Below are 16,597 nucleotides of genomic sequence, written 5' to 3' on the forward strand. Positions count from 1 at the left end.
CCACCGATCTGATATTGATGAACTACATCAAGGTCCTCAGTATCAAAATAGTGGATAACCTCTTAATTAGCTTCACTTCAGTTGATGTAATACTATTAATTTTGGTTCCTGACAGCTCTCTGGAGATAAATAGTCCTACCACTATGTTTCCCACCTTTCAGCAGAATGAGGAACTTTCATCCCTACTAAAATGGAGCAACAATGTGTGTGATCAACCACTGCTCCATTCATTTCCCATGGGGCTATTGAGCATAACCTTCGGCTTTTACCAACAGCCAATAAAAATTCTTCTTTCAAATTACCGAGTGGGGTCTTAATGATCAGACATCTACTGATCAGCACTGGACCACTGGGTGTAAATGGGACTGTGGGTGTCTCCCATTCAAGTGTTGTATGATTCAATACCATAACCCAATATATGGTCTACTATGACCTTTCGAATCAGCTGATCAGTGGGAGTGCAAAGAGTCATCATCTGAGGCAGACATATCATTGATACAGCATTTGTGGCCACAGGGGCCTGAAGGGTAAAGGAGCAAAGCAGATGGAATTCTACATTATGAAGAGTTACACAGGTTGAAAAAAAAAAACCTGGTCCATCAAGTTCAACCTTTCTACCAATTATACATTTTTGTCACTAAATTATATATAACTCACAATGTTATGTGTACTGAGGAAACAGAGGTGTATCTAGCCTTTCCTGCACCCAGGGCAAAGGATCAGTTTGCCCCCCACCCCCCAAAGCTCCCCCATTTGAACCTTAACTCTATTGAAACTGTATGACCAAGCCAAGGTACATTCCTGAATCCCCATTATGTTAAAATAGATACCAATAAAAGTAAAATTAATTGAGACATCAGTAGGTTAAGTGTTTTTGAATATCCATATTGAATCAGGAGCCCCATGTAATCCTGCATAAAGGTTAATAATGGCCCCATAAGATGCTCCATAGACACATTTGCCCAATATAGTGCTGCAGAAATGTTGATTATGGCCCCATAAGATGCTCCATATAGATATTTGCCCCATATAGTGCTGCAGAAACGTTGATTATGGCCCCATAAGATGCTCCATAAAGATATTTGCCCCGTATAGTGCTGCAGAAATGTTGATTATGGCCCCATAAGATGCTCCATATAGACACTTGCCCCATTTGCTGTTGCTGTGAGTAAAAAAAAAATCACATACTCACCTTTCCGTCGCTCAGGCCCCCGGCACTTTCAATATTCACCTGCTCTTCATTCTGGCACCGCTCCATCTTCAGTGTCTTCTGCACTGACGTTCAGGCAGAGGGCGCGCACTAACTACATCACCGCGCCCTCTGACCTCAGCGTCACTGTTGAAGATGGAGTGGCGCTGGAATGAGGAGCAGGTGAATATTGCGCAGCGCTGCGCTCCCCTCCCAGTTATACTCACCTGCTCCTGGTGCTGTGCAGTCCCTGCTTCCCGGCGCTGGCAGCTTCTTCCTGTATTGAGCGGTCACTGTTACCGCTCATTACAGTAATGAATATGCGGCTCCACCCCTATGGGAAGTGGAGCTGCATATTCATTACTGTAATGAGCGGTAACATGTGACCACTCAGTACAGGAAGCTGCGGCATCGGGGAACCATAGACCTGCAGGGACCGCGCCGCCAGAAGTAGGTGAGTATCTCAGTGTGGGGGCGGCAGAATGCCGCCGACGAGGAGCCTCCTTGAACCGCCGCATCATCAGGCAGCCCGCTGGCGCCCCCCTGTCGGTTGCGCCCGGGGCACATGCCCCGGCTGCCCCCCCTGCATACGCCACTGATGGAGTCATATAGACCCGAGTGCAGAATAAATTGAAACATTTCTAAAACTGGTCAATCTCAGTAATTGACCTTCTATGTATTTTCAAGTAACATATTTCTGCTTATGTTGATGATATTTTGAATTTGTCTTTCAATTTTGTTTCAAAGTTATTTTCAGTTTTCTGTGTTTGGGACTCTCCTGACCCCATAGTACCTTTATTGTCTCACTTTTTTTTTTATATTTTCTGTTTATTCACAGGTTTTGTGATATAATTGTAAATAAACAATGGCTAGTTCCAAGTGACACCAGCAGTATTACAGGACAGCGCCAACGGTGCTATGTTTGTCCTTTGTGAAGAGCACGGCACTATGATGTGCAGTGAATGCAAGGGCTAAATTTATTGCCCGATCATTCGTTGTCATTATGTTTTTACTAAAATCCACACAGTTGCAGTTATTGTGCATCTTTTTTAATTGAATTTGAATACTTTCAGTTATTACTAAAGCATTTTGGTATAAATTTCAGTTTGTGTTTGATGATGACAAATAAATCACTTCAATCACTGTGTTCTGAAATGATGACAGAATAAAACGTGATTATTCTGAACAGCCAGCATGTTCATTTTAATGAAATATGTCGATTTTGAGCCTGGGGTCATATAGACCCCATGGTACCAAAGCAGTGATTTTTTTCATGGCTCCACAACAGGGTTAAATAACATCTTTTATTGGTTCTCCTCCAGTATTAGGGCGCGTCACCGAGTTGTAATCAGTTACCTGGTTAGGGGCCCACTCAGAAGTTTCGCCGCCATGAACCAAAACCCTAGCTACGCCTCTGGATCTAGGTGCCTAGCGACGCCCCTGATGGCGGCCATATTGGTTGTCATACTATATTCCCTGACACAGATCACTAGGAAATGACTCAATAACTGTTCCTATCACGTCTCTCGCTGTGGACACTGCTCTACAGAGGATTCTCCTTCTTTATGAATGTTCTTTGGAGGATCTGATCACGGGGCATCCATGTTATGGGGGTCCTGACTGCAAGTGGGCAGCGTTGTAGCAGATCCACATCCCCCACTGTGCCGCGTCCAGTGTATCCAGTCCAGGCAATGGTCTGTGAGCTGAATAGTTCCCAGCTGCACTGACACACTGTATCAAACCCTCTCCTCTATTATATGACAATTATCTGGTTTAGGAAACCCATTCTTCTCTGTCCCATTAGGAAGTTCTGAGGTAATAGAGGACGGACTGGTTCAGTGTTCTCATTTATTACTGGAAATGGAGGAAGCCCCAGCATCTCCTGCTCCGGACTCGACACTCCCAGGAATCAGAGCAATAAGCTGATTTATCCCCATAGGATATAATGATATCGGGGCTCATCCAGCTTTATCTCATGTGTAACAGTGATCCCCAAACTCCAGTCCTCACGGCCCCAACACATCATGGTGTCAGGATTTTCTTAGTTTTGCATCGGGGATGGAATTATTATCGAGGCCTCAGAAGCTGCCGCAGGTTCTCTCCCCCGAGAAATACGAAGGAAATCCTGACACCATGATGTGCTGGGGCCGTGAGGCCTGGAGTGTGGGGGACACTGCTGTATGCGCCCACCAGACATAGGGGGTAGTATAATAATGACTACATAGACGAGCGATGGAGTAAAGACAACACAAAGGTATAGGGAGTAAAAAGAAGATTTTATTTATAGATGAGCTTATTATATATTATATATCATGTATATGTGTAAATTATTCATCTATCAGACTAAACCTATTTATGGGCTGTGTTGGTCCAGAGGAAGGCGAAAACCCCCTGTGAGGAATCGGCCAATTATCCTCATATCAGGGGGGAAAATTCCTTCCTGACCCCAAATAAAGAATGGCGGTCAGAATAAATCCCAGGATCAAGGGCTGATACCGAACCGATGAGATTAAAGTAAAAAAAAATAGTATATCATTATTACTTTTAACTAACTTACTGACTAACTATATATATATATATTAATTAACATGTTTGCACTAATTTATGTCTACATTTGGCTTAAGTAACATTTTTTTAACTAATAAATATTTTATAATTAATTATAATTATTCTTTATTTTTGTGTTGCTAATTTTGTACCTTTTTTCTTATGTTCTGAAAGTGTGCACTTACTTATTAACCTATACAATAAATTTATTTATCGGCCGTGTTGATCCAGAGGAAGGCGAAAACCCCCTGTGAGGAATAAGCCAATTGTCCTCCTGTCAGGGGGGGAAATTCCTTCCTGACCCCAAATATGGCGATCAGAATGAATCCCAAGATCAAAGGCTGATACCTAACCTGTGTAATGTACCTAACCTGTGTAATGTACCTGAGCTGTGTAATGTACCTGAGCTGTGTAATGTACCTAATCTGTGTAATGTAACTGTCATGTAAAAAAATATATTTTATTTACTTGGTCTAATTATTGTTTATATTCGTAGGATCTATTTTTTATGTTAAACTGAAATATTTTTAATTTTATTTTATTATAACTCGTTTCTTATGCTACTAGTGTCTGATTCTACTTATTAATCTTTTCTATTAAACCTATTTTATGCCGTGTAGATCCAGAGGAAGGCGAAAACCCCCTATGAAGAATGGGCCAATTGTCCTCATATTAGGGGGAAAAATTCCTTCCTGACCCCAAATATGGCGATCAGATTAAATCCCAGGATCAGAAGCCGATCTATGTCCTACATCTATGTGCTGATATGTACTGTGCTATGTGTGTGCCTGTACTGATGATGTAGTGTGGGGACCTGCACTGACCATGTAGTGTGGGTGATGTGTGATGGGTGCGATACTTACCAGGCCTGTGCTAAGGTGAGTTCAGGGATAACGGCCGCTCCTTACATGCTGCTGCTCGGCGGCCCCAGGACTGAAAGGTGTGACTATTGTTCCTGAACTCACCAGATGGAAACTTAGCACAGGCCGCTCCTGGGGTAGAAGATCTTCGGGCTGGAGGGATGTTAGATGCCAGCCCAGGAGGTCAAGTGTCTGGGGAAGCAATGGCAGTGGTCCGGCATGAAGATGGTATAGAGCAGGGGTCGGGAACCTATGGCTCGCGAGCCAGATATGGCTCTTTTGATGGCCGTATCTGGCTCGCAGACAGGGCTCCTACCTGTCTATGGGAAGGATCAGTGGCGTAGGAAGGGGGGTGCGGGGGGGGCGGTCCGCCCCGGGCGGCACAATGCGGGGGGCGGCACAATGCGGCGGTGAGTCAGTGGCGTATCTAGGGGGGCGCAGCCGGCAGGGGGGCGCAGTCGGGCCGCCTAAAGCGGCTGTCCGCAGTGTCTCCCCCGGCGGCTGCATTCTGTCACCCCCCGCACTGGGAGTCAGCTGTTCTCTGTGCCGACTGTCAAGCTGACAGCCGGCACAGAGAAGCTGCGGCGCGCCGGCTCCCAGTGTTCAATTGTACTCGTATCTGTGATGCAAGTACAATTGAAGCTCTGACTGCCGGGTCAGAGCGACGCCAGCAGCGTGATCAGGTCATGTGATCACGCTGCTGACGTCACTCACCTGCGCGGCAGAGCAGGAGCTGCAGATCGACCAGGAGACACAGAGCGGTGGAAAGTGCTCCAGTGGAGCTGAAGACACCGAAGGTGCAGGGGGGGATTTACTGTGAGTGGGGATGGGGGGCATATAATATTGTGGGGGGATTTACTGTGAGTGGGGATGGGGGGCATATAATATTGTGGGGGGATTTACTGTGAGTGGGGATGGGGGGCATATATTGTGGGGGGGGGGATTTACTGTGAGTGGGGATGGGGGCATATATTGTGGGGGGGGATTTACTGTGAGTGGGGATGGGGGCATATATTGTGGGGGGGATTTACTGTGAGTGGGGATGGGGGCATATATTGTGGGGGGGATTTCATGTGAGTGGGGATAGTGGGATATATTATTGGATTGGGGATATTTAATATGAGTGGAGATGGGGGGATTTATTGTGGGGGGAAATTTAATGTGAGTGGAGATGGGGTATTTATTGTGTGTGGGGGGAGATTTGTCATGGGGATGGGGGGATTTAATGTGTGGGGGAGATCTGAGGACACAAAATGAAGAGCAAAGGGGGAGATGGGGGGGCATATATGAGGAAACAGTATGGGGGATGGGTGCAGACAGCTTGGGGTCAAATGGGGGAATGTATGCGGACACAGTATGAGTAGCGATGTGAAAAACGTATGTGGACAGAGTACGGGGAGTGAGGGTGTTGGGATGTGTGCATGCGTAGCATGGGGGACAGTGTAAGGGCACAGCCAGGAGGGGACAGTATACAAAGGAGGGGAAGTGTGATGAGAGAGTACAGTATTAATACTGGGCCCTATAGGGGGGACACAGTGTGAGAGGTCAGTGTGAAGAGGGGTCCGGTATAGAAAGGGGAGGTCAGTGTGAAGAGCATGTACCATAAGACAGACAGTGTGGGGGTCATATTTTATGCAGACAATATAGTGAGGGGACATTTTTTATTCAGGAGCATTATAATGACACTTGTATCTTTAAGGGCGTCATGTGGAGATTTTCTGCAAAAGAGCGGAGAAGATGGAAGTCTGCAGAGACAGCTGTGGATGAGAAAACTCAACATGGGGAGAACGGCTCCAGAGGAGACGTCATCTATCAGGTACCTGGATGTAAATGTTATTTGTGATACTAACTCTCATGTTTTTATTTATGTTAGGAGCATTAAAGGGGATGTCCAGGTTTGTGATGAGTCTGCAGTCATTCTTTGTGACTGCAGACTTCTGACTTCTCACAGTGCGCCCTGCACACTGTCAGGATTCTCTGGTGCTGGCGATTTACATACATGCGGTCACGTGCTGACTAGACATGTGTGGCCTCACTCTATGAAAATGAACTGAGTGAGGCCGGGCACGTCTAGTCGGAATGTGGTCAGAAGTATACAAATCACATGCTTGTGCTGACATGACTGTCCACCGGCAAGGGAGAATCCTAAAAGTGTGCAGTGCATGCGTTGTGAGAATTCAGAAGCGTGCAATGTCAGGATTCAGCTCCGCAGGTTCCAGTCGTCGACACATGGAAACTTCACTCATATGCGATTTTCATACTCATGGTCCTGTGACAACGAGCTTCTCTTCTGCTTCTCTCAGTTTTTCACTGAACATTGGGAGCTTAAGGGAGAGGAGCTCGTCGGTACATGACTAAGTGTGAAAATCGCATACGTTCTGGGGGGGGCGCCAAACTCGGGAACAGCCCCGGGCGGCACAAGCTCTAGCTACGCCCCTGGGAAGGATGCATGCACCGCGCTCCATCAGGCCGCGGTGCACGCTGATATTGGTAGTTCTTTGATGGCCTGATAAGCATTGGCGGCAGTGGTGAGCGGCAGGGAGCATGGACTACATTTCCCATAACTCCCTGCATAGCCGCGCCGTCTGCAAGCACGTACGGCTCTCGCGGAATTATATTTCAAAATATGTGGCGTTTACGGCTCTCTTAGCCAAAAAGGTTCCTGACCCCTGGTATAGAGAGATGATGTTGAAGGGCAGCCGAGGTGACGTACAGCAGCAGAGACATGAGGTACAGGTCAGGAGACATGAAGTTCTGTGCAGTTGGTACGGGCTCATCCTGCAAGACATAAGAGGAAGACAGGAAATCTTCTATCTACCAAATCTTCTGTTGTATTAGAGGAATGGTCTTTATAGTGAACCATTCCACTATATAACAGCAGATACAATGTACTGATATAATAGGTGTCTTGTGTGTACATCGGTCACTCACCAGATGGTCGTGAATTCTTTCACAGTCCAGATCTTTTCATCCACCTAAGAAAAATAGAAACATAAAGTCACTGTCAGAAAAAGTGAAAAAAGGCAAGATGGATGATGATGATTATCATAGTGGGAGAGCAGCATCTGATGAGTGTTATCCCCAGAGGAGGAGATACTTACTGGGCCCAGCTTGGTGACATGTACGTAAATCCGGCCACGGGGTGAAGGACTGTATGCTCTGGCCTCTGCAGATGATGATTCTCTAGAACTGGCCTGAATGGTATAAATGGTGGCTCTACTCTCCTTTCCTCCAGATCCTCCCAGCCGATGGTGGTAAAGAAAGGATGCTCTCGGATGTTCCCGCTCACACCCAGGCGTGTCTGAGGGTCTTTGCGCAGCAGCTTCTTGATGAGATGTTTCACGTCAGCATCAAGCCAAGTTGGAAATTTTGGCTTCTCGTTGATGATGGATTTGAAAGCCATTTGCTTGACGGGGCCGTTGTAAAATGGGTACCGTCCTGCTGCCATCCTGGACACGACAATCCCCAGGCTCCACCAGTCCACTGCTGCGCCGTATCGTTTTCTACGATGCACCTCAGGGGCCATGTAATGGAAAGTGCCCGTCACTCCAGAGATGTTTTTGGAGGAGGTGACCCCATCTTGGGCAAGCCCAAGGTCGATGATACGGATGTGGCCATCTGCATCCAACATGATGTTATGCGGCTTTATGTCACTGCAATGAAAGAAGAAAACAAAATAAGAAATCTGTCCAGTGATACAAGAGATGTAAAATGGGTCACTAGAAGATCCGGTAGAATAGGCGGCAGGACACCAGGAAAGCCGGTGGCCATATCTACAACATGTAAAGGGGAAATGCCAATTAGACACACAATGCGCAGGGATATCACTCACTAAACCCTGTGCCCATCCGGAGATATATAGTAAACAGTCCCATGCACAGAGCACATATAAACCTATAAAAAATTGCGCACACTAGAACTTCACATACAAAAAGTACATAGATTTTATTAGTAATAACATGTCAAATAAAATAAGGGGTTGTGGCACCATCAGACCAGAGGTAATGGAAATTATACAAGTTTGTTTCTGATTATAATTCACTATGCCATTTTTTTTACTGACCTATATGTGCGAACTTTGAATGGCTATGCCGTTCAGGCAAGAGAGACTATTTATCCACGGGGTTAATGAATAATGTGGCATTAGAATATATGGCTCTGTGACACAATTACCTTTGGTCTGTGGTGTTGTGTTTTCACTTGGTACCATTTCCATCATTATTTTACATGTTATTACTAATAAAATCTATGTACTTTTTGTATGTGAAGTTCTAGTATGCGCAATTTTTTATAGGTTTATATATTAAACTTGTAAAGGGGACAGAGAGAAGGAGGAAAGTTCTGCTTACCGGTGGACGATCTTGAGTCCGTGGAGGAACTGGAGGCCACTTACCATCTCTGCTGTGTAGAATCTGATGGAGAGAACAGAGTGTAGAATCAATGTCATCAAATCCTTCTCTGGCAATCCCCAAATACCATGGCACCCCACCTCCTGCTTCCAGCACCCTAAATATGCCCTGCCAGTGCTCCCCTAGCTGCACCCTGACCTCAGGTTTTTTCCCTTTCTCTAAGTTCTCTTTCAAGTACATTTTAGCCTTTCTCACCTCACATTGCCGATGTTAAGGCAGCCGCACATCCTGATCAAATCCTCCAGGCTGCCACCGGACAGGTACTCCGTGATTAAATATGCCCTGTGCTGAGACTGGTGTGCGGCATAGAGGTGGCACAGGAATGGGCAGTGTCTGGCCTCCAGGAGTGTCCGCTGCTCTCTCAAGATGGTGTCCTCATTGTCTCTTTTGCTGATCATTTTGACGGCCACGTTGATGTTACTGCCGGGGACAGATGCCAGAACCACCTGAAAAACACAAATGGAGAATCCTTAGAAGGTGTCTGCATTTTATAGTGCACAAGGCACATGTGAAAACTGAGTGGTCGATCAGTCTGCTGGTGACCAGAACCATGTAGAGGAGCAGATCTATCTATCTATCAGAACAATGCACTGCCTGCTCCATCAATGTGTTATGGAGAGGTCTTAATGAATATTCATCATTTCTATCTGATAAATTAATAATACACATAGAAATAAACAATTTTGTAATACATTTTATTTCTTCTTTCTCTGCCATGACTGATTTTCAATTTTCAAACTTCTCTATTACCATATAAAAAGTACATTCAATGAAGACAAATTGTTACATTACTGAGAGGAGATGACAGTTGGTGCTGATAATATTCTATGTAAGAGGGATGGGGGAGGAGGAAGGAGGAGTTTTGCATTTATCTCCTCCCTCCCCTCTACATAGAGTACCATCAGCACCAACTGTCAATATTTGATTTGGCATTAGTTTGATCCAAATATCCTTGTCTATCTAGATTCAATAAAAACACAGATACCAATGTATATACAATATGACAGCCTGATAGGAGCCAATATTGACAATGACATGAAAAACAACAATGTCCCCTGCCCCCTACAGCTGTGTCCCCTGAGTTCTACTCTCCAGTATAGAAGAATACCATGTTATAGCAGCACTAGCCCTAACTGTGTTGATGTCTTATACCTAATCTCATAAAAGAACCCTATAATGAGCAATAACAAAGCAAGGCATGGCTGATAACATAGAACAATACATGGGGATATAATAAAAACATCTTTCAAATAAATAAAAAAATATGTAGGCCTTACTTTGCCAAAGGCGCCTCTACCCAGGAGCTGGTGGATGTTGAAGCGTCTGATGTTAAGCCTGGCATAGGGGCCGGATAATCCAGGGTGTCCGCTGCATCCAGGTGTTGGCTCCTCCAATCCGCTGTTGTCTCGTCTCCTCTTCTTCTTTAATCCGGTCACGCTGTCCTCTTCTCTCTTCCACTTCTCCTCGCTCCACTTCTCCTCGCTCCTCTTCTCCTCGCTCCTCTTCTCACTCTCTTCTCCGCGTCCAGTAGTCGCCATTCTCAGTAATCTCTTCCCGCCTGTAGACCTCGGTCCAATCACTTCAGCCGACAGTTGAAAGTAAACGGCAGTTGGTCGTGTGCAGGTGACCAGAGGTCAGAGGTGACGGAACCCTCAGGTGGCTCCTGCCAGGCAGCGGCTCCTGGCCCTGCTCTGCCCTATACACTGATATGTGGGCATCATGGGTGACAGTTTAGAGTGCAGAGGAACGTCACAGAACTTCATGGCGACTGTTAGTGATTTTTTTTTAATATATTCCCATATACATCAGGAATAATAAAATAAAATGATGTAAAAAAAAATAATACTATGAATTTACTGGCTCTTCCCTTACCTATGTAATCCTTCTTTATTGCAGAATTTTTTTCTTCTTTATATCTCATTATAAGATGCCACTTTTTATATGCCGTAGTTATAGATTATTTTTCTATTGCATTATACACTGTGTGCACAATTATTAGGCAATTTGGATTTTTGGTGATTAATTCTATGGTTGTATCTACGAACACATATTGACCTGGAGAATCATAATGGCTGGTCAGTTTTAGCATTTAATGAACATGGTAAAAAAAACAGTTGTGGAATTGCATTTTATTTTGCTATTTAACCACACAGATTTTTTCCCATTTTCTAGTACACTATATGGTAAATCCAATGGTGTCATTCAAAGTACAACTCATCCCACAAAAAACAATCACATGACCATATTGACAGAAAAGTTAAAAAGTTATGTCTCTGGGAAGAAGGAGAGCAATAAATGAGAACTCAAAAAATGGAAAAACCCAAGGTGGTAAAGAGGATAGCGGGAAAAAAAAGGGAACAACGTCGCACACAATCTAAGTGCAGTAGAAACTAGGTGGAAATTGCACACTTATATAATTACACTCACCTAGTCAAAGGCAAAAAAGAAGCATTGAAAGGGGATTTGACAGGAATCCAAGGGGATCAGTCTGCAGCTCGGCCGACTGGGCCCACGGAAAAGGCCCTTAGACAATCATACAGAGGGCAAAGTGACAGGATGTATAATAGATAGAGCCAGCTATCAATATTAATAAAGTGCAAGTGCCTTAGATATAATGATGGCCCCCTGACAAAGGTTGACGCCGAAACGTGCGTCGGGGTGGGCGCATCCAAGGGACTCCTTGCACATTTTCAGGTAATGGCTTAATTAAGCAATTGTCACATTATAACTACCGTTTGGGTATAGGGCCATCATTATATCTAAGGCACTTTCACTTTATTAATGTTGATAGCTGGCTTTATCTATTATACATCCTGTCACTTTGCCCTTTGCATGATTGCATACATTTAGAGCAGTATAGATTCATTTTGGCAGTGTTCAAACACTGCTTTGGTTTGTTTGCCAAGGATATCATTACTATCCTTATACTTTGGCACTTCTAGCATTCACTGTATTGCATACAGATTAATTTTTCACGTACATTATTTTTATTGATTTTTTTCTGTCTGGTCCCACACTACTAACATCTCAACAAACTTTTAACCTAAAATAAATACAATATATTTTTATGATTCTATGTATTATTGCACATTTATCTTGTCCCTTGTTTTGTGCCCCCTTTTTTCTCCCCTTGTATTCCCTCATCATCTACCATTGATTTTCCAATAAAGTTTATCACCTACTATACGTTGGACTATTTGTCATTTTTTTCCTTCTTTCTCTACACGTTATGTTCACCGATTATTTCCTTTCATTATGTCCATGTGAGCACACATTGCTACTGATTTATCCATCTGGTTTTTATTTCCTATGATCTACGGCTATTTACTTATTTATTTCACTTGATGTGCTCTATAGCTATGAGATTTATTCTGTAACAGTTTCTTAATCTGTTGACGATCAACTTCATGGGCAGCACCAACCACAGCCGCCCCAGCACTTATAAGACAGGAATGTTTATCCTTCCTGTACATCTCCCATTTAAGAAGGGCCCACATGTTCTCAATATGGTTTAAAACAGGTGAAGAAGGGGCCGTGTCATTATTCTTTAAGGCCTTTAGTGGCACCAAGCAGCAGAGACTTCGATGCTGTGATGGAGCATTGTCCTGCAGAAGTATCATGGTTTTCTTGAAAGATGCAGACTTTTCCTGTACCAATGCTTGTAGAAAGTGTTTTCTAAAAATTGGCAGTAGGTTTGGGAGTTTATTTTGAGTCCATATTCTACCCGAATTGGTCCAACTAGCTCCTCTTAAATAAAACCAGTCCAGAGCAGTGCCCACCTCTACTTTGCTGGCTTCTGAGTCGAAGTGGAGGTCTATGCCCATTACTGATCCAGTCACAGTCCAATCATCTTGTTCATCAAAAGTCACTCATCTCATCAGTCCATAGAACCTTTGTACAATCTGTCTTCAGTTATTTCTTGACCCAGTCTTGATGTTTCCTTTTCTGTGTCTTGCTCAGTGTTGGTCGGGCTCAGCCTTCCTTACCTCGGCCATGTCTCTAAGCAGTGAACACCTTGTACTTCTGGGCTCCGGGGAGGTTGCAGATCTGGAACCAGACAGCACTGGAGGATCATGGGGCCCAGGACGCTTCACGCTTGATTCTCCTCAAATCTTTGTCAGTTAATGTGAGTTTTTTTCTCCACACGTATTTTGTGACCCTGTTGACTATTGGCAACAAAACTTTTGCTAGTTCTATGATGGCGCCCCAATAACTTAGCAATTTCAGCAGTGCGTCTCCCTGTGTAAGACTTAACAATTTTTTTCTTTTCAGAGTCAGTTAAGTCTCTTTTTTTAGCCCATTTTGCCTGAGGAAAACAAGCTGCCTAATAATTCTTCACACATTGGTAAAGAGCATCGTATCCTTAGTCTGCACCCCCTCATTACACAACTACACATCACCTGAGCAGTAGTTCTCCTTGTTTTGGTGCTGAGTAAACCTGTGTTTATTACCATTTTTTGGATGTTTCATTTAAATATTCCAATACTTGCAAATGTTCCTATTGGAGAGTGACTTTGTGATCCTGCCTTGAAAATGGAGCCAAAGGTGTTACTGCAAGAGCTTTGCAAGTAATTTGTGAATGAATATTTCATATTTATAGAGAGATGGGTTTTCAGTACATGAATATCTTTATATGGCCACCTTCAGCCCTGAATAGACTGAATGACCAGATGCCATTGATCCTTTCCCACCATTGGATGTACTGGTGGCATATGTTGGGAACGGAGCATGAGAAGGATCCAGCAAAAATAAAGATGTCGCTGAACACCGATGACAAGATGGCAGTGAGTGGCGTGAAATGGCTAGATGGACCCGTCCATCGTGGGCATATCTGAAGAGGGACCACTCGAAAATCCATCCAGCTTAGGAAGAGGCTTTTTCAGAGAGGCCGGACCATGGTGAACAGTGCCTGCCCCCAATTGGCACAACGAAAGAAAAAGAAACCACGCACATTGCAGCGAGTGAATGGAGAATGGGTGGAGACTGCCAGAAAATGGGCAGGTAAGCCAGAAGAAAGAGTGGATCCATGTTTGGCCTCAGAAGCTTGAAGGGACGACGCCACTCATGAGCGACAAGATGGCCCCCGGATGCTGGCCACAATAGCCAAAGTGTTTAGTGGTTTTCTCCCACATCCTCCAAGTTTGCTTTATGGATGTTGCATACAAAATATCTTTATTTTTATGTAAATCCTGCAGAGGAGCTATGTGCTAGAAGGGAAGCGGGCAGTCTGGATGTGTCAGTACAATCAGTGTTGCAGATTACCCGTTATTAGATGTAGCATGCAAACAAATTCTAGAAAACTTGAAAAGATCAATTACGTTACTATCAAATACTTGGTGTTTTCTTCTTTTTTGTGTCTTCATAAAGAACATACTCCAGTCAAGTAATGAATACACAACAAGACAAAAGGTCTAAAGAGTAGCCGAATATGTGCCATATACATTTAGGTAGAGTTGAGCGACTTTCATTTTTTTAAGATCGAGGAGGGTTTTGGGAAACCCGATTTTGTCCAGGGTCGAGTCGAGTGCAGTCGGCCGATTATCGCTAAAAGTCGGGATCGACCGAAACACGAAACCCAATGCAAGTCAATGGGGAAGCATAGCCGGCAGTGAGTGGAGGGCAGGAAAACACCTACAGTGCCCATTTTACTGCCAAAAACATCCATTCTTGTTTCTCAAGCTTGTAATTCTTGATTAACGTTGTAATAATAGTTGGGCATAGGAAATTGGGGGTCATTTGGCTAAAGTTGTGGGGGGTAGGGCTGGTTCAAGCCTTTAGTGGGCCCAGGAAACGTGGACTACGTCACGGCGGTGGAGCAGGGAGAGGTAAGTATTTCAACGTTGCAAGTGCTGTGATCCTGAGCAAGCAGGGGGGGCCCACTCGTTCGCATTGGCACTGGCACAGGGCCCCTCAAAGTACGGCGGTGTGTTTGCATGGCGGGGGCGCCTCCCACCAGCAGCGACACTTTTGCGTACTCCGAGGGGCCCTGTGCCAGTGACGTCTCCAACGAGTATGCCCCCCCCACCTGATGAAGGAACCTGCACTTTCATCTGCACCTTCCTCTTTGTCCCTGTGTAAGGTGGTATAACATGCGGGAAGGGGAACCTTGCTTTCAGCAGGGTCAGATTCTGGCTGTGTAGAGTGCAAGGGGAATTTAGTGGTCTAGGTCAATGTACCGGCAGACTCATCTAGCAGTGGCTGGGCAATGGGCAGGATGAGGAGGAAACACAGATATAGGGCCAAAGAATAAAGTAGGCTAAATGCAGTTCTAAATTGGTAACAGGACTAAACAGGCGGCATTGCTTTGTTCAGTGGAGTAGCAAACCCAGGAGCAGCAGACACTGTTTTAAGGGCCTAACCACAGTAGTAGGCCAAATGCAGTTTAATATCTGCTACTATAGGCCAAAAGCCTAAAGACTGAAGCTCAGCTTTATACAGTTGAGGGCAACACCAGGGAGGGGCAGACAGCGTTAGTAGGCCGGAACCACCATTTTGTTTTTAAAATAACACCAGTTAATGAGAGGCAGAAGGTTGAAGCTCAGCTGTATTCGGTTGAGGGCAACACCAGGGAGGGGCAGACAGCGTTAGTAGGCCGGAACCACCATTTTGTTTTTAAAATAACACCAGTTAATGAGAGGCAGAAGGTTGAAGCTCAGCTGTATTCGGTTGAGGGCAACACCAGGGAGGGGCAGACAGCGTTAGTAGGCCGGAACCACCATTTTGTTTTTAAAATAACACCAGTTAATGAGAGGCAGAAGGTTGAAGCTCAGCTGTATTCGGTTGAGGGCAACACCAGGGAGGGGCAGACAGCGTTAGTAGGCCGGAACCACCATTTTGTTTTTAAAATAACACCAGTTAATGAGAGGCAGAAGGTTGAAGCTCAGCTGTATTCGGTTGAGGGCAACACCAGGGAGGGGCAGACAGCGTTAGTAGGCCGGAACCACCATTTTGTTTTTAAAATAACACCAGTTAATGAGAGGCAGAAGGTTGAAGCTCAGCTGTATTCGGTTGAGGGCAACACCAGGGAGGGGCAGACAGCGTTAGTAGGCCGGAACCACCATTTTGTTTTTAAAATAACACCAGTTAATGAGAGGCAGAAGGTTGAAGCTCAGCTGTATTCGGTTGAGGGCAACACCAGGGAGGGGCAGACAGCGTTAGTAGGCCGGAACCACCATTTTGTTTTTAAAATAACACCAGTTAATGAGAGGCAGAAGGTTGAAGCTCAGCTGTATTCGGTTGAGGGCAACACCAGGGAGGGGCAGACAGCGTTAGTAGGCCGGAACCACCATTTTGTTTTTAAAATAACACCAGTTAATGAGAGGCAGAAGGTTGAAGCTCAGCTGTATTCGGTTGAGGGCAACACCAGGGAGGGGCAGACAGCGTTAGTAGGCCGGAACCACCATTTTGTTTTTAAAATAACACCAGTTAATGAGAGGCAGAAGGTTGAAGCTCAGCTGTATTCGGTTGAGGGCAACACCAGGGAGGGGCAGACAGCGTTAGTAGGCCGGAACCACCATTTTGTTTTTAACCCCTTCCCGACATGTGACGGTATAGTACGTCACATGTCGGGACCCCCGCTTTGATGTGCGCTC

The 16,597-nt window shown here is 45.0% G+C and overlaps 1 protein-coding gene across 1 annotated transcript; it reads right to left on the minus strand.

The window, feature by feature from the left end:
• Positions 1–382: 382 nt before the first annotated feature.
• Positions 383–10,543, minus strand: LOC143767836 (RAC-alpha serine/threonine-protein kinase-like). The gene is made up of 4 exons (XM_077256357.1): positions 10,283–10,543; positions 9,206–9,451; positions 7,264–7,374; positions 383–520 (listed from the first exon to the last, which is right to left on the minus strand). The coding sequence occupies exons 1-4, from the start codon at positions 10,541–10,543 to the stop codon at positions 383–385; spliced, it is 756 nt and encodes a 251-aa protein (XP_077112472.1).
• Between the last annotated feature and the right edge of the window lie 6,054 nt (positions 10,544–16,597).

This window comes from Ranitomeya variabilis, chromosome 4 (genome assembly GCF_051348905.1).
Source record: "Ranitomeya variabilis isolate aRanVar5 chromosome 4, aRanVar5.hap1, whole genome shotgun sequence".
Classification (NCBI taxonomy): Eukaryota; Metazoa; Chordata; class Amphibia; order Anura; family Dendrobatidae; genus Ranitomeya; species Ranitomeya variabilis.

Coding starts and splice junctions, on each gene's coding strand:
- LOC143767836 (XM_077256357.1), bottom strand. CDS start 10,543: ATGGCGACTACTGGACGCGGAGAAGAGAGTGAGAAGAGGAGCGAGGAG. Junction 9,452..10,282: donor GTAGAGGCGCCTTTGGCAAA/GTAAGGCCTACA, acceptor TGTGTTTTTCAG/GTGGTTCTGGCATCTGTCCC. Junction 7,375..9,205: donor GCTGCCTTAACATCGGCAAT/GTGAGGTGAGAA, acceptor TATGTCTTGCAG/GATGAGCCCGTACCAACTGC.